This window comes from Lactuca saligna, chromosome 5, assembly GCF_052625555.1.
Source record: "Lactuca saligna cultivar CGN05327 chromosome 5, ASM5262555v1, whole genome shotgun sequence".
Classification (NCBI taxonomy): domain Eukaryota; kingdom Viridiplantae; phylum Streptophyta; class Magnoliopsida; order Asterales; family Asteraceae; genus Lactuca; species Lactuca saligna.
This window is the reverse complement of record NC_136421.1, coordinates 53371810-53390847: the sequence shown is the minus strand read 5'-3', so window position 1 is coordinate 53390847 and position 19038 is coordinate 53371810. Positions and strand designations below refer to the sequence as shown.

Sequence of the window (19038 nt, the reverse complement as noted above, 5' to 3'; positions counted from 1 at the left end):
ATTAAAAGGAGTTTACAGCCAGACATATGCCCAGGGCCCTAAACACCTCTAAATCAAGCCAAATGATGGTTTTAATCCCCCCCGAATGGCCTCATACCTCATTATAAATTACTAGGGTTGGAATAGGGACTTAAAACTTCAATAAAATCAAGGTGTAGGAGTTCATGGCCGTGAACTCCCATAGGGATAGTTCATGGGCCGTAAACTCCCATATGGTCCCTTTAAAAGCCCTAAACCCATTCATACCTTCCAGATTTGGACCTAGCAAAATTCCACGAACAAGATAAAGCCCTTAAAACACCCTAGAACCCCTCACCATGAGTTTACGGCCATAAAATCATGGGGAGTTGCCCCTGGGCCATAAACACCATAAGGTGAGTTTACTCTTGAAGAGTAAACTCCATTCCTAAGCCATTCAAGCCCTTAGATGTTACCCGGGACACCCGAAACACTTAACCAAAGTGTTTTCCGCTCTTTAGGGTGCGTATATTTGTTTAATTAGTATATAATATACTAATTGTATGTGAACATATGTTATCATATGTTAAATAGGTCACAAAGTGTGTGCAAGTCCTTACTTGACACCGAGCACCCAACCGGCGCCTTCGTCGGATCCACTTACGCCAGGTGAGTTCATACCCCTGAATGAACCTTTTAAACGTTTTTTTACATGTTTTATAGGGGGGAATACAAGTTAAACATGCCAGTTATCATATCAATCACATGTGATTGATAACCCGCATGCACAAGAATTTACCACACTATAAACTGTTTTACCGAGTAGGATACTATAAATGGTTTTCTAAAATGTTTTCACTTGTTCATAACTCTTACTTATACTGTTTTATCAAAGTTCATTTTAAACTGGTTTATGAAAGGTGTCCAAAGAATTTCTAAAGGTTTTCAAACTTATTTTACCAAAGAATACCAAGTTGTGACTTTCTTAAGTATAAAGGTTTTTCCAAGGTTTTCATCAAAGTTTTCTTACATGTCATATACTCTTGCTTGTTAGATGCCGCTGCTTTGCTTTTACTTAATTTAAACTCCTACTTGATAACGTTTCCACTTTGTGATACACTTATATTTGGTAACGCTTATATTTCACGATTCGATTATCCCACACTGTTTTGTTTACACGTTACGATTTGGTTATTCCACGCTATTCGTTGACACTTTATGATTCAGTTATTCCACACTGTACGTTATACATCACAATTCGGTTATTCCACACTGTACGTTATACATCACAATACAGTTATTCCACACTGTACGTTATACATCACAATTCGGTTATTCCACACTATTCGTTCACACTTTATGATTCAATTATTCCACACTGTACGTTATACATCACAATTCGGTTATTCCACACTGTACGTTTACACACCACGACTCAGTTATACATCACGATACGTTTCCACTTGTTACACACTCAGTCGTAGTTAGATGTATGTATATACTTGTATAGGTGCATATAAATAATGATTGAAGGACTTAGGAAGGTTTGTCCGCCCTATTTCATTTTCTTCATTGAGATGTGGTCTGGTGGGATCGGATGGTCGTCCGAAGGTCATTTGATTCATTAGTTGTATGTTATGTATACGAGCATAGACATATAGGTTTACTCTAGTCAGTTCAGTTATGAGTCTCTACCTCTAGTTCAACACTTATATATGAAACCCACTACCCACTCTTTGGGATGCATCTTCGGGACACGGCCTTCTCCGTCATCTAGTTGGTAACTAGAGTCTCCTGTAGGGAGAGCGGATATTTTGTGTATAGATCTATACGGGATTAACACCCCTGCACCCTGACTGCTAGCTACAGTCCACGGCCCACCAAGCCAAGGGGTGACAAATGTCATATTTTATAGACGCTTGTAGGGCGTCAGGTACTCTAGTGTCGGTTAGTATGGTTACGAGTATCCTAGGTTGCCTTATAATTCATGGCCTTAAGGTAACGGTATTTCACCAGCAACTTACACTGTATGCTGGAAACCCATTCTCAGAGTCACACTGTTTGTAGACCTTGCAACCTGTATCTTTCATTTGATACTGTCTGCGGTCTGTATTCTCTGTGTTAGACCTTGTTAGATGTATCTTTCATTTGATACTGTTTGCGGTCTGTATTCTTTGTTTTAGACCTTACTAGCTGTATCTTTCATTTGGTACCGTCTAGGGTCTGTATCTCCTTTTGTTAGACTGAGACAGGCGTGTCGTTCGTTCAATACTCTCCTGGAGTCTATGATTCCTTTTGCCTTAGTCAGCAGTCCTCACTGCTGAGGCATATGTTATTTCCCTGATTTCTCTTGCTTTCTTTAATAATCAAATTATGTATTTTAATAATGATAGCGATTAAGGGAAAACTACTTTTTACCACATAACTCCGTCCAGTCTTGGTAGAAGACTGCTTTTATTAAAGAAAATATAGGATTTTCTGGAAAAGACACTAATGAAATGGATACCCTAAAAGTACCACTTTTATTAAAGTTACTTGAATAAAATGACACTAAATACTTATGAACTCACCAGCATTTGTAAAAATGCTGATACTCGCTTTTCAAATAACTTGTATTCTTAGGTAAGCATTAGACAGGTACCTCCCCGGAGCTTTTGATGAAGAAACTTTAGTACCAAGTGGCTTTTATATCATTACCTGTATTACCTTGATGTATTGTAATGTAAACTATGTAAAACTATTACTATTAATGCAATGGTTGTTGTACTTTGATTACTATACTGCATATGTTGTGATACTTGACATGACGTCATCCACCCCAGAACGTTTCCGCCGTTCTGGTTTTGGGGTGAGACAATGTGAGGCCTGGGTTAGGCCTTGGAAAGGATTCCGAGAACGAAACTGGAGTTCGGAGCCCCAAGAGGGCTAGAACAGATTTCATGGGAGAGATTCCGGGGAAGGATGGTTTAGGGTGGCGTACGACAGTTTTGAGCGGCCCGGATAGACTAAAGGCCGGAAGGCATACCAGTCAGGCCTAAGGCTCGGGGAATGGTCCAGACAGGCTGAAGGCCCTGGAGGGCGGTCCAGACATGATGAAGCTTCCGAGAGTGGTCCAGATTGGCTGAAGGCCTGGAAAGGCGATCCAATCATGCTGAAGACTCTGTATGTGTTAGTGGATCAGTATGAGGAGAATAAGTGAATATATCGCCATAAATGGTAATCAATATGGTCTGGCCGCAAGTATTGATCATGATGATGGAGTTGGCTAGAGGCCATGCGTGGGCCTAGTTAGTATGTGATCAGATTCGGAGTATATGGGAGTTGGAGAATAACAATTGCTTTACATGGATAGTGTAGAGTGGAGTTTAGCATAGTGGCACTTGCAGGTGTGGCAAGGTTTCTTGAGTAGATTTCCTGGAAGGGAAAGGTATATAGCTCCAAAAGGAGTGTGGGTCCTCTAAAAGGAAAATAATAGCGTGAATCGATGATCAAAAGTACTTCAGTTATTGATAGTAAGCATTCGGGTTGTACCAAATATATGGAAGCATTTACGGGTTGGATGCCCGTTGAGGTTGTAGCAATGTTGGATGATGCACAGGCATGTTTTCAATCAACTTGGAAGAGGAGGAGTATAGTGGTTCCAGATTGGAGGTTTGGACAAAGGAAGGTGTGGCAGCAGGCTAACAGACTCAGGAGTAGTCTGGACTGGTGTTGAGGACTATATGAGGATATTACAGTCGGAGGTCAAGGACCTAGAGGTTGTGATAGGGAGGTGTGAGTGGGTTGCACTCCGTTGTGTCGAACCAAAGGGTTCAAGGGTGACGCAAGGACAAGATCCTTATTTTCGAGTATGGTTGTGGTCAGGAGATATGGACGTAGTCGTGTTCCATCCTAGGGATGGCTGGACCATCGTAGGCGTGCCTGGTTTTTCAGCCCGAGGCTATTTGGAGCAGGTACGATGTGTATGAACATTATAGCTAGGTGTTCAGGAGGGTTGCTCGGAAGCTGTGAATTCTTTCATCATGTCAGCAAGGTAGGGGATTTGATCCAAGGAGGAAGCGAGATGATTTTCCATCGTTGCAAATTGATAAGGGTGGCGCTAGTTGGGCGAAAGATAATGAGCTAATACTGGGACAAGACCCGATGGTTTAGAATGGTATCCAGTTTTCGCAGGTGGCAAATGAATGCGTAAGTTGGAAGTAAGGTAATGTCTTCTGGTGGCATTTGGTCAATGAGTGTTGTTATCAGGAAGGAGAAGCCGGTGGTCGGCTTGAAGCGATTATCAGGACCCTGCAAGGGAAGGGATGAATTTTAAGGATTCGATAGCAGTGTTTCATGGAATCTGGGTCGGTTGAGACCAGTGGATGCATTGTGGGAGTATCACCCGGAAGTTTGTGTTGCCGCAGGCTTCGAGGACGAAGCCTAATTTAAGCGGGGGAGAATTGTAACATCCCAAGTTCGGAACAATAAGTGAAAGTTGCTAAGTGTAAATAAAGGAATGGACTCGACGAGTAGGTATGCTTACTCGTCAAGTTGGAGCGGGTTTGGATCACAAATCAAGTGACCAACTTGCCGAGTCAGAAGCTGGACTCTACGAGTTGGTGCTGGAATGAGAAAAACCCTAATCTTAGGGTTTGCCCCCTATTTAAAGGACTTTATGTCCTTCTCCCAGCCTCCTAATCCCGTGAGAATTCTAGAAACCCTAACCTTAGTCTGAGACTTCATTAATGAGGAGATTGGAAGAGGAAATTGGTGAGAAAGAGCTTGAGGAATTAAAAGCTTGCTGCAAAGGAGTGGTGTAGATCTGGGATCTACTTCAGTGGAGCATATATTGGAGGTAATAATCTGTTGCTTGGGCTCTTTGGTATCTATATATATTATCTTTTGAAATTTGGGGCATTTTTGGTATGATTAAGAGCTATTTCGAGTTAGAGGCTTAGATCTGAGGCTGCTACTTTAGATCCAGGCTTGTGATGGTCCATAATGTCATAAAGTTTCAGTCATTGAATTGTTGGCGAAGCCCCTTTGTCCAAAACCCAATCCCTAGTATGTTTTGGGCCTAAATCTCCATGGTTTCACGTAAAGTTTGCAACTTTATGTGAGGGTTAGATTGTAGGAGGGTGGATCTATGGATTTGAGCCTCTGCATGACTCGGATAGCTTCTGAATGGGTTGAGAACTGGAGAGACTCGGCGAGTCACATGGGTGTACTCGATGAGTTATATGGACATGTGCATGGACTCAGTGAGTTGGAAGAACAATTCGACGAGTCTGTTTAAGATTGCCTTGGAATTCGGCAAGTCTGTTGTTAGACTCGGCGAGTTTGGTCCCAGAACCCAAACTCTTTTGGTTAAAGCTTTGGATTAGTGAGTCGGTTGTTGACTCGGTGAGTTGGTCAGGATGGGACTCAGCGATCGTTTGACTCGGCGAGTCTTGGGGAGACTCGGAAAGTTAAGTTGTGATATGAGAGTTTTCTGGGTGTGGGAACTCAGCGAGTCGACGGGCTGACTCGGCGAGTAGAAGTCAAACAAGAAGGTTGACTTTGTCTGAGGACTTTGACTTTGACCAACAATTGACCAGTTTGACTTCCAAGGGTAATTTGGTAATTCTGGTATTTATGGAATTTGTTCTTTGGTAGTGTTCTGAGGTGAAGTTCGTGTCGGTGGTCGGAGCTGCTTGGTCTTATCTCTTTAGTCGTTAATTGCAGTCCTCACTATATCGACAGGGTCCACAGCACCAAGGTTGGCCCTTTATCGGATGGAAGTTCGGGTATTGCTTGTTATGTTATTACTTTGCTAGATCTGCATCTTGGTATTTAGGGTAATGCTATGTTAGTGACTTGGTTAAGGTCGGTACCTGGTATATAGGGTAATATTATGCTAGTGACCGGTTAGGTCGGAAGCCTGGTTAGGATGTTGATATGTTATATGATCTGTTAGATCGTTTGTCTGGTTAAGGATTTGTTATGTGATTAATTGTTTTATGTGGACATGGTTGTTTGATGGGGGTTTGGGTTGAGGCGGGTCCTGCTTTGTGCTGTAGGCCAACATACCTAGGGCGGACCGGATATTTCGAATGCCCAGCGAGTGGTATGGATAGGCTGAAGGCCCCAAGAAGGCGGACCAGACATGCCGTGGCTCGGAGAGTGGACCAGACCGACTGAAGGCCCGGTACGGGTAGACCAGTCATACTGTAGACTCAAAGTGTCGACCAGGTGGATTGAAGACCTGGTGCGGGCGAACCAATCACACTGTAGACTCGATATACATGGCTGGACTCGGAGGGTGGACCAGCTGGACTGAAGGCCCGGTGCGGTGGACCAGTCCCACAGTAGAACTGATGTGCATGGCTGTTCTATTTGCGATATGTTATGAGTATGTTTATCTGTGGTTGGTATTTTGGGGGTAACTCACTAAGCTTTTGGGCTTACAGTTCAGTGTTTTGTTTCAGGTACTTCAGGAGATCGTGACAAGGAGAAAGCGTGATCGTACCGCTCCTAATGTTTTATGATTTATGTGATATGGTTCTGGGGGATGCTCTTATGTTTAAACTATTTTGAAAATAAGATGTATGAATTTAATGGTTTTTGAGTGAATTAAAATGTTTTAATTTGGCTTAAATTTTACGGTCGTTACAGGTATTTTGGTCATTTTAATTGACCTTTACTTGTATTTAATAGGTAGTACTTAAGGGGGGTGTTACTTGTGGAAAGAAGCTTGAAAGAGAGTAGCAACCTAGATTGGAGAACTAGGTGAGTATGTGTGGACTTTTTCCCCACTTTGGGGCGCATGGCTAAATGTTAAACTATCTTCTGGTAAAATGTTTCGAAAATTTAAGTGTTTCTTTTGAATATGTTTAATGATTATATGCTGATGGAAAAGGAAAGAATGTAACGATGCAATGAAAACCGTCCAGACCATGATACCTCATAAGAGGCACTAGAGGAATCTACTGGGGTGGTACCTCCCCGTCGCGAAGTAGATGTCCTATTATGATACCTTGGTGGATTGATTTGTTCTTTCCACCTTGGCATTGGGAATGACAAAGGAAGTAAATGTTATGATATCAAAGACAATTTATGTTATGTAAGAAATGAATTTCTTTGAAAATACTTGAAATGTTTTAATGTCTAAAACCCACATAACTCAGAAGACATTTTATCTTACGTATCTCTTTTTAAATGCCATGTATCTCAGGTGATAGCTAAAGGTGTGAAGTGATCTAGAAGTAATGAAGTCCATGGGAGACTTAGTGGAGCATAAGTTACACTTGACTTTGATCTTGTAAATCTTGGTTTGCTTACTATGGTTTATTTGATACAATGTTAGTAACACCCAAGAAATTTTTTTGAAACTGTTTAAACTCTGATGATTTGTTAAATATTTTTTTTCTTTTGTTAAACCTTGCCTTTGGGTTAAAACAGAGCATTAAATTTTGTTTGAAAAAAATATGGGGTTTTACATTTTTTGTCCACTTCATGAGCTCCAAATCTTAGATCTAACTCATCCTAAGGCTTTGATGGATAAAGTTTCCAACTTTTTCCATTAAGACATTTCACTAAGCCAAGATCTTAATTCCTAGGTCCTTAATTGCAACTTAATGCATGGAACCAACCATTAAGAACTTAATTCTTAAAGTCTTCAATATGAAACTTCCAAAAGGGTTTTAAGGACCTTAACAATCCTTAAAAATGCAAACTTTATGGACATGCATACCGCATGCTTGGCATTTCCTAAATCTAGGGCAAAAGATGCAATATAACCTAAATACCATTCAAAGTCCCTAAATCACAACCACATCGTAGATCTATGATATATAACGGTCTGGGGACCCAGAGAGATCATAATGTTGCAAACTTTATCTCTTTTATACTCATTTCGTCTTCACAAATAGGGTAAAATATGGCATAACATCTAGATCTAAGAAGTATGCAAAAAATGAGATTTTGAGGACTTACAAGAAGTCTAGAAGCTGCATACAAGGATGATGAAGGTATTCTTAGAAGAACTAAACACCAAAACTTCTTCTTCTTCCATCAAAACCACCAAAAAATTTACAAAAGTGAGCTCAAAAGTTTCAAGAGAACTAGGTTTTAGCCAAATGGGCACGTGGAGGCAATGTAGGCTGAGGGTGAAGGAAACCCTAGTCCCTCACTTTCTTTAAATAGGGATTAAGTTCGAAATTAGGGTTTTTCATATGATTAGGTTTCACATCGTGACACTCAAATGATCCATACTGATTGACGCAACCATGTTATGACATGACAGTGCTTCCCTCACGCCGTGACTCTCCTAAAACTCATATTATACTTCACATTTTGATACCTCAAGGATCCGGATGTTACAAATCTCCCCCACTTGAATCGAATTTTGTCCTTGAAGTACGTTGTCGCAAAAAAATCGGGATAATGCTCCCTCATCTCTTCCTTAGGTTTTCAAGTCTACTTAAAACCTTTCCAATACCGCCATTGAAACTTCACCAAACCTACTACCTTCTTTCATGAGGTCTTCATCTTCTTGTCAAGAATCATAATTGGTCTCTCAACATAATTCAGGTGCTCATTAACTTGAATGTCGTCCATAGGAACCACTGCAGAATCATCAGCCAAACACTTTCATAGGTAAGAGACATGGAAAGTGTTGTGAATCTGATTAAGCTCATCAGGCAGGTCTAATCAATGCGTAACCTTGCCCACCCAGGTGATAATCCTGAAGGGGCCAATGTATCTTGGGCCCAACTTTCCATGTTTTGGAAACCGGATGACACATTCAGAAGCACAATATCTCCGACATGGAACTAGACGTTTGGATGTCGCCAGTCAGCATAGCTCTTCTTGCAACTTTGCATGGTCTGCAGCCAATTGCACACATATTGTATCAACTCCGTGGCGACTCAGTGCTGCTAAAATGATGACTGAGTGATAACCTTTGCCAATTTAAACTTGGAGAACACATGATAAGATAAGGTTCAGTAACACAAAGAATATGTCCTAGCGGTGAAAATCCTTAACAAATGGAAACCTTATAATTACAAAAATACTTCCATTTTTTAAAGAAACTAGACATTTAATATGGAGAATTGTGACAAAAGAGACCTAAAAACTATCCTAGAAAAGAGAGATCAACATCGGAGCGAGATCTGAAGCAATCAAGTGAAGCAACACATTGATTTAGGTTTTCTATTATAATCATGTCTAGCATAGTGTTTATCATTTCTAGTTGTTAGGAATTTCGTTACAAAATTAAATTTCATTGAAATTTTGCTATGGAGTTCAAATTTATAGCTATTCAACTATGGAAATTTGCAATGAAAATAAAACTCGTGGAAGTTTGACTATGCATATGTTGCAAGTTTTGTTACGAATTTTGTTAGGAATAGATATTGGCTACACAAATCAATTATGTAGATGATTTCCTATGGAGTAAATGCACATTGCTATTTTGTAAAGAATTTCGTTATTAAATAGGTTATGTAGCAATGTTGGTAAGGAATTATAATTCATAGTCATGTTGTTATGGAAATTTGCTATTGAAATCAATTCAGTAGTTGTTTTGTTGTGGAGTAAATTAATCGTTGATCTGTTATTATGAATATTGGTAAGGAATGAAATGACATTTAATTTTATCCAAGACACTAATACATAATATCAGATTTACCAATTCACATGCAAACACTAAAAGTTAGACGATGTAACCATCAACAAAAAAAACCATCAGATCTAATGCCCTAGCTACAAATCTGCAAAAATAAACAAAATGAACATGTAAGAGACCATTCACTTAATAAAGAAACGTGCAAACAAATATACTCAAAGAAAAATCAAAACCGGGTATGTTTACCTTCATTCAATGGCTACTCAATATTTTCTTCTTCCTCTTTTTCTTCGATGCTCGATGTACTATACTCATAACTACCATCGCTGTCAGGAATACCATCTTTTTTAACTTCTAATTTCAACCCATTTCCAAGAACTTGCTTTTCAATACACATTCTATGAATAGGAACTGTCTTCATAACAATATATGGTACCCAATTTAATCCTTGATATTCCAATCATACCCATTCAAAACCCATCATTCTTATCTAGCTTAGAGTCTACAAATGACAATTTATCAATTTCAAAGTTCATCGTTCTTCAACTGGTCTTATAAGAACTTTCACTCTTCTTGTAACCTATTAACATCTAACACAATGATATAATGCAAAAAAAAAAACAACTAGCAATAATTATAACAAATACAAAATAAAATAAAATGAATCATTTTCAAATGCTAAAGGTACCTGTTCTTCAAGTACGCATGACAATCACTGCTTGCTTTCATGGATTTACTAGCTTTTGGCTTTCCACCAAAAAGAAAGAACTTCTATTGTTTTTCACACCATTCCTAAAGCAAAAAGTAACATGAAATTGTCGAATTCCATAGGAAAAAGCGTGTAATGCTGAAATTAACATAAAATCTACCAAATTTTGGTACAATATCACACAAAAATACATAAAGAATCGTCTATTCGTGTCTAATTAATTTCAGATTATGGTTTCAATACATGAGAAAAACATGAGCCTTTCTTTTGCTTTCCTTACGTAACATATTCAAAATCAAATCAACATCATCAATAAATAAATAAATATCAGCATCAAATACACGAGTTATAAAAAACAACAAATACTATCATAAAAAATGATGTCATTTAAAAATCAGAAACAACATTAGAAACATCAAAAAATAACTAAATATTAGCATTATACATAGAAGTTTGACATTTTGGGTCATTAACTAAATCATTGTAAAATGTTATTGAGTTATTATACTGTTTTTTTTTTTTTTTTTTTTTTTTTTTTTTTTTTTTTTTTGTGATTGTGCATAATATTATTGATTTGTTACAGCTGCATGAGCCTAAACTCTTCAAATATGATATAGCATGTTTCTTTTAAATTACGACAAAAAGAATGAATTAGAAGAATTGATGCTTATGAGGAAACAAAAAAAGCAAAACGAAGAACTGAAAGAAGTAATGAAGGCCAGAGATGAACAACACAAAACAAAATGCGAGCAACTTGAACGACAATTACAATCGACAATGATGGTTATTAATGTTTATAAGGAACTCCAAAAGTAGTTATGGATCATAAAGTGTTGGCTTGCTTTTGACAAAGTAATTATTTTAAATTAGGTTTACATTTTATTTCCTTGTAAAAGATATTTGTTGTTTTGTTAAGTGTATAAATCTTATTTGATTATTTGATTATTTTTGTTTTTATATCCGTATCTAACTTTGCAACCAAAATATTTCAACAAAAAAAATCTATGGATCTTGCTACGTAAACGTGGCAACGGACTTTGTTACGAAATCATGTTTATGTAATTTGCTATGGAATATACTATAGAATCTAGACCACAAATGTAGCTATGGAACCAAGACCACGGATTTAGTTAGGGAGACATCACCATAGATGTTGCTAACAAAATGCCTACGAAATTTGTTATGTATGCACTACAACTGAAGTTGTGATAGAAATAAACGCAATGGATTTAGCTACAGAAAGTGGACTATGGAATTCGCAACGGACAAACTACAACAGAATCTGTAACGGAATCCTACTACGTAATAGACGACAGAATACCATCTACAACATATTTCATTCTATTGTCGCATTTGCAATGGAATTATAGTTTCCGTTGCAAACCGTTGCTACAGGGATTTTAAGCACAGGAATGGGCCGTTGCAATAGCGATTTGTCTTTTATAACGGAATTTCAACTTTTTGGAACTGATTCTATCCTAGCGTTATTGACTTTTTCTTGTAGTCCATATTCCAAATTGAGCACCATTTTAAAGGTAATTAATACAATTGATCACTGTACTTAAGAATCTTTTAGAATTGAAGGATTCGCTAATCTAATTAGGAGAACTAATCAACTTAAGAATCGGTAAATAGGAAAGTTAAATTCATTGCAGTATTTGATAAATCAATCATAGAAAAGGGGAGAATTGAACCTAAACGGAACCAAAATACTTTTAAAAATCTTATTCACAATCTATATCTACTCATATCAATTTTGTTTTGAAAGTTTTAATTGTTAGCAATTGAGTTTAGAAGTTTCTGAATTTTAATTGTTACCAAACAAATGTCGGAAAAAGGTATGTTTCCAAAAATACGCTTTAAGCCTAAAACGCCTAACTTTCTTAATTAAGCCATTTGCTTAAGGCTTCGTACATCTTATCCAAGAACGTCGTATATACAAAACCCAATATTTTCTTAATTAAGGGAACGTTTTCTTCGGGTATCGTACCTCTCATCTAAGAACGTCGTATATGTTAAAGCCAATATTCAATGGCTAAAAGTAGTAGAATATAAAAGATGAAAACGAGAATTATGAACATAAAATTTAATACTAATTGCTTTAGGTACCCCATGTGTGAGTATGTGAGTGTCTATGTGTGTTTAACTTTTCATTGAGGGGAATGAATCAAGGAACATCCCAAAAGGCTTATCTGTATGTGTGTCGAAATCCATTATTAGATAGCTTATCACAAAAGGACATGTGTATCATTCTAATAACAAACCCAAACTTTTGTAAAATACATAGGGATATATACAATAAAGTCCCAATATTTTTATCGATTTGACACGAAAGTCCTAAACTTTATTTTTTTGACAATAAAGTCCAAATTACCGGCAGTTTTTGACACCTTTACCATTTTTTCCCGGTTAGCCGGTAATTAGGATTTTTTTGTCAAAAAAATAAATTTTAGGAGTTTCTTGTCAAATCGTCAATTAGGACTTTACTGTCAAAAAAATAAAGTTTATGACTTTTTTGTCAAATCGTTGAAAATATTGAGACTTTAGTGTATGTATACTTTTTTTGGTTAGAAATTTAATGGTATTATACTCTTTAAGCATAATAGTTATTGAATCATTCTCTAATTAGTTAGATCCTATTGAAATCTTTTACGTTTGTTTCTTGTTAAATCATTTTTTTAATCTCAACAAACCGACATTGAAAAAAATTGAGATAATAAAAAACAAACCGACATTGAAAAAAATTGAGATAATAAAAAACAAACCGACATTGAAAAAAATTGAGATAATAAAAAAAAGAAAGAAAGAACCAGAGTTGTGTTGACTTTTTTCAGTCTCAAAAATGGAGAAATTAGAAACCTAAAAAAACAAAATTGCCCTGGCTTTAACTCATGCTTAGTAAAAAGGGTGTGAATGTGGAGAAGGGAAAGAAGGGCAATTTCGTTTTTTTCGGTTTCTTATTACTCCTTTTTTGGGGCTGCAAAAAGCCAACACAACCCTAGTTCTTTTTTTTTTTTTTTGATTATCTCAATTTTTTTCAATGTCGGTTTGTTGTGATTAAAAAAACGATTTAACAAGAAGCAAACGTTAAGGATTTCAATAGGATCTAGCAGATTAGTAAAAGTTTCAATAACTCTTATGCTTAAAGAGTATCATACCATTAAATTTCTAACAAAAAAAATTATATATACACTAAAGTCCCAATATTTTCAACGATTTGACAAAAAAATCCTAAACTTTATTTTTTTGACAGTAAAATCCTAATTGACGATTTAACAAGAAACTCCTAAAATTTATTTTTTTGACAAAAAAATCCTAATTACCGGCTAACCGGGAAAAAAGGATAAAAGTGTCAAAAACTACCGGTAATTTGGACTTTATTGTTAAAAAAATAAAGTTTAAGACTTTCTTGTTAAATCGATGAAAATATTGGGACTTTACTGTATATATCCCAAATACTTAATAGATATAAACGGATAAAAAAAAGTACTTAACAAGTACTACACAAGGCACAATAAAAGATTAAACACATTTGATCAAAACGCAACCAATGTATTACAGATTATCATACAACAATAGAGTCGTTTCTCCTGATCTTTGATCTAGCTGTCAAGAGTTTCTTTATCACCCATATTACGAAGAAAAAAGTGTGGATGAAGCCAAACAACAAGCACAACGACATCCATGCCAAACACATTAAAAGAGTTGTAGCATTCACCCAAGTATCAGGAGACATCGACGCTATCTCCGTTAAATACGTAACTATTGTAAGAAACACGATGCAAAGAGTTGCTAGGTTGAGCACCCATAAGCAGACCCTGTTTCCGAGAGGGATTCCACTTAGCAACAGGAGAGAAATCATTAGAGAAAAAACCATAATTGTCGTATTTTGTATCAAGAACGAGTTGAAATGACCCATTTCTTCTTTCGTTTGAACTGCGTTTCCAAAAGGTCCATCATTAGAACCAGTAAACGTTCCTCCTCGAGGGTGTAGCCCCAAATTGAATGATGTTGCTGCCATTACAATTGCTGCCAGCATCAGAATCCCACGTTGTTTCTCCAACCAGTCTGACATCCATCCTTTTGGCTTGTTCTCAAGATTGGTAAAAGTGTGTGAGGATTTTGATTCTGTTGTGCTTTGAAATGATCCAAAGTGATGGTTATTGTCTTTAGCTCTCTGAAAGTTCGCTTCCATAAGTAAGCTACGGATTTGTAGTGCCCTGATATCTTGTGGACAATGATCAAGAACATCCAGTGCTGTGAACCCATGTCCATTAACAATGATTCCAGTTGCTCTAATGCTTGATTTCTCAAGAAGATATTTAATGATCTACGCATACAACAAACCACGAATGTTTAGCTCTTGAATATTCAGAAACATGAGCAATGTAACAGTAGAGAGGAAAAAGATTAGGCATGATTAAGTCAAAGGGAAAGTAAAAGTTAAACCTGAATCTGTTTTTGAATCACAGCTAGGTGAAGGAGGGTGTTTCCGTTGCGATCTGTTTGTGTGGCTAGCTCTTCATCATTCCATAATTGAGACAAAAACTTCATGGCCTCAAAACGATTACAGGAGATGCAGGTATGTAAAATGTTCTCCCCATTTTCTTGTAGTTCTTTACCAAGATCAGGGTTTGTTTGAATGAGTTCTTTTATCACCTCTAATTGTTCATTCATGGCAGCCATGTGCAGCGGTGTTCTTCCATATTCGTCTTGGAAACGCCATCCTTCAGGACTTATGACGTTCAAGAGTTCACGAACAATCTCCACGTGGCCCTCAGCAGATGCCAAGTGGAGAGCCGTTCTTCTTTGCGAATCAAGAGACATAGCGAGTATCGGCTTTTTACGCACAAGAATCTTCACGAAATCGAGGTGGCCTCTTGAGGCTGAAATGTGCAAGGGTGTTTCGTTGAAGCAGCTAAGTGGAATTCTGTCAAGAACGAGCTCGTCTTCCTGGAGCAATGCATTAAGGAGTTGTACATTTCCTGTTAAGGATGCTTCAAACAGGTTTTTGTACATTGTTTGCTTGTGTATATGTTTGGGAAAGTCACACGACATTTATATACAAATATCGATATGTGATAACCAAACATTGAACAAAAGTTTTGAAGTCAACTCCCCAATTGCTTAATGCCATGGTGATCGATGTTTGGTATACGAATTCTTTTGCGTGTTTGTTTAAAAGATAGTATTATAAAGATTTGTCAGGGAGAAATTGATCGTTAAACATGAGTATCCCATCTCTCCTATAATTAACTATACGTACGACTTTGTACAAATTATATTAAAATGCGAAGTTGAATTTTGCATTTGATTGATTGTTGATTAAAGTTTCTCCGAAGCTTAAAAATGTATAAAATAAATTATTATAATTTGATTAATCACTTAAACTAATAATCGTATTACTAGGTCTTCGTGGATTTTTTTTATATAATATTTCGATTAGACTCATATATATTAACATCTGAAACGGAACACAATAATCATTCAAGATGCAACATAAGAGGCATACCAAGAGATAGATATATTTAGTAGTGGATCAAACCCTAAAGTTAAGTGGGTGCATAGTTGATGGTTGACTATTTAAATTAATAATAATAATAATAATAATAATAATAATAACATTAAAACCTTTGGCTAATTGTTATTGTAGAGTTGAAATCTACCGGAAGACATAGCTAATAAAATTTTGATAATGTTTTCATTGAGAGCCTTGGAAAATTTCTCTTTGAAGCACGCAAATTAAACAATCATTTAAAAGTTCATCTGAAATCCGACTCTGCAAATCTGACTTTACAAGCTTCATTGTGGAAAAACACATATCCATCCTTGCGGTTGCAACCTGCAAGAGTAATTACAAATTTAAAAATAGGTAAACCAAAGGAAAGGAAATATGCATATTGGTTTCCACCATCACTTTAGCAAGATTGTATATGCTCTTCAAATTAACAAATCTTGCATCTTGTTGCATAAGAGTGGGGTAAACCGAAAGTTCATGTAGAATATCCAACCTATCTTTAAAGCTAAAATCATGTGGATAGAAATCGATCAACTTTCATAACTTTGATGGGTTAAAGTCACAAAATGAATCATGTGTATTCGAACCCGTCATACAAATAAGCAATTCGGAATTTACTTCGTTAAAACGATCACCGAACTCTTGGATTTGCATATCCAAAACCATGTAAAAAAAAACCTTGTAATCATAATGATTGGAGATATTTGGTTATTGTCTTGGCTTCTTGGATTAACATGAAATCCCTCTCTGTTAAAGCTTAATTCGTTTCCCCTTTCCTAGATAACCATCAAAAGCAAACCAAGCCAAACTAACAAATCGGCCCATAAGAAAAATTAATCTTTTGATAGTATTAAATCAAAATAAAATCAGTTTACAAATCAGAATTCAACAATCATTCAAATCAGTTCATCATATCAAACCCATTTCTGAAAATTGAACACAGGATCAAACAAAATTAGGGGAATAAAATTACAACGATGTTGGTGAGTAAATTTAGACGATGGTGGTCCGTATGTGTGTGGCGGCAGATAGAGTTGGTTAGCTGGTAGTGAGAAAAGTTTGTCACTGTGTTCTCAGCGTTGCAGCGGTGTTGTGCAGTTGTGATAAGTTTCGATGATGGTAGATGGTGTCGTCAACTGTGGAGTACTAAATTCTGGTGGCTATTGCCTGTTAAATCTCGTTATTGTGTTTGGTATGTTGGGTTTAAACCCAAAAGAAAGAAGAGGATTGAAAAGTCGAGAGAGAAAATCAAAACAGAGAGAGAAGTGTGGATGAGTAGGTAGTAGGGACCAATCTATTTTGAGTAAGGACCATAAACTGAATATTTTTTAATATGTATTCCTCGTGGGACCCACTTTTAAATGATTCATGCACCCTACTTCCCATCACATATAATCTGCCATATATTATAACATTTTTTTTTTGAGTTTACACAATTTTTATTAGTGTAAATAAATTTATGTGTCCTTAGCCCATTGTATGTAGCATTTTTAATTTTGTATGTGCATGTAGTATTCCTTAGCCCATTGAATGTAGCCTATCTAGTCTTACATTCGACCATTTTTGGTTTGGTCCACTTCTATATATATATATATATATATATATATATATATATATATATATATATATATATATATATATATATATATATATATATATATATATATATATATATATATATATATATATATATATATATTTATTGCTTTGTAATACATGGTAAGGCTCCATGGTATACCGTGAACCTGTGTAGCTGTTTGTTGATCGGGAAAAGAACACACTTAGGAATTAGGAAGGGCAACAAGGAGGGTCTAAGGGGGGGGGGGGGGGGGGGGCATGTGTAACACCCATAAAAATCATGCCAAATTTAAACTTTAACATTCAAAAACCAACAATTATTACAAAACTTGTTTTCAAAATAGTTTAGTGTCAGAGTATATCAGAATCAAATCATGAAAACATAAGAAAGTGTACGATCACGCCTTCGCCTTCCCGCAATCATCAGAAGCACCTAAAACAAAATCAACAAATGTAAGCCCAAAGCATAGTGAGTTCCCCCAAGATATCAATGCCATACAATCATAATCATATCATATAAACAAACAACGTGCATAATGAGCCTTCAGCCTGACTAGACCGCCTCATACGGCCTTCAACCTATTTGGACCGCTCTTCGAGCCTTCAGCATGTCTGGACCGCCTCGCAGCGCCTATAGCCTATCTGGACCGCTCGCCGGGCCTTTGGACTGACTAGTACGCCCTCCCAGGTCTGTAGTCTATCCGGACCTGTAGACATAGGAAAAGTTTGCTAAAACATTCATGAGTGCTCCTGAAATAAGATTTGACTATTGGATTAAACCCATACTCACATGAATCACTTCATGGAATTTATCAAGAGTGATTGTGAGACGATAATATCGTATAATATTCAAACCAAGATATATGAGTTGTTGATTACGAGTTGGGTGTGCACTGATAGTACAAAAGCACATCAGTAACTTGATGTTATAAAACATGTTGTTGTGTATAATTTAATAATTAGTACAAACATATAAGTCGAAGTTTATATGTTCCTTTTATCCTAAAAGGATTAAAAGCGACATCATGGGCCCCTCGATGCTTTTGTTTTAAGTTAGGTGTCAGGACCAGTCAGGACTCAATTGATGTGTTCAATTAAGTTATATGTCAAAAAAAATCAGAAATCAGGAAACAAACTGTTGGACAATGAGTATGACTTTATTGCATGTCTTTGTCTACATGATATCTTGAAGAACAAAGGATTATATGATCCATTATCTAATGGGCTCATTATTGACTAGATTAGAATTCGATAATGGCTTTTGATAGCTATGATTGCTAATCGAATTTTGAAGTTACATTAGCAGTTATAGTTATTATACTTATCCAAGTGGGATATTGTTCGATTAGGTGTCTAAGCCCATAACTATAATTGGTATGTACTTGACCCAATAGTAGCATGGTCCTTTTGGGTTGCCTTCATCGGAGCAATTTGATAGGATGAATATTTGAGAAAGAGGTTATTTGTGATTTATTAATATATTATATGAATAATATATTAATTGAGAAATTATATTAATATGTAATTCGTATTGATCAAGAATTAATTTGGAATTAATTTAATGATCAAAAGAGACTGATTAAATTTACACGGACTGATTAGGTAAATCACTAACACTTATAGTTTGGGATAATGATCCATGTTGATTAGTGATGGACTAAATCTATGTGAGATTCCATGAAG

The 19038-nt window shown here is 36.5% G+C and overlaps 1 protein-coding gene and 1 long non-coding RNA gene across 2 annotated transcripts; both read right to left on the bottom strand.

Moving 5' to 3' along the window:
- Nucleotides 1–13774: 13774 nt before the first annotated feature.
- Nucleotides 13775–15566, bottom strand: LOC145047092 (uncharacterized). The gene is made up of 2 exons (XM_078995336.1): nucleotides 14709–15566; nucleotides 13775–14589 (listed from the first exon to the last, which is right to left on the bottom strand). Exons 1-2 carry the CDS (start codon nucleotides 15315–15317, stop codon nucleotides 13825–13827), a joined length of 1374 nt encoding a protein of 457 aa, XP_078851462.1. The 5' UTR covers nucleotides 15318–15566; the 3' UTR covers nucleotides 13775–13824.
- A 265-nt stretch (nucleotides 15567–15831) lies between these two features.
- On the bottom strand, nucleotides 15832–17065 carry LOC144997501 (uncharacterized). Its single transcript, XR_013659826.1, has 2 exons — nucleotides 16751–17065; nucleotides 15832–16101 (listed from the first exon to the last, which is right to left on the bottom strand). It is a non-coding gene; the product is annotated as an uncharacterized LOC144997501 (long non-coding RNA).
- Nucleotides 17066–19038: the final 1973 nt, after the last annotated feature.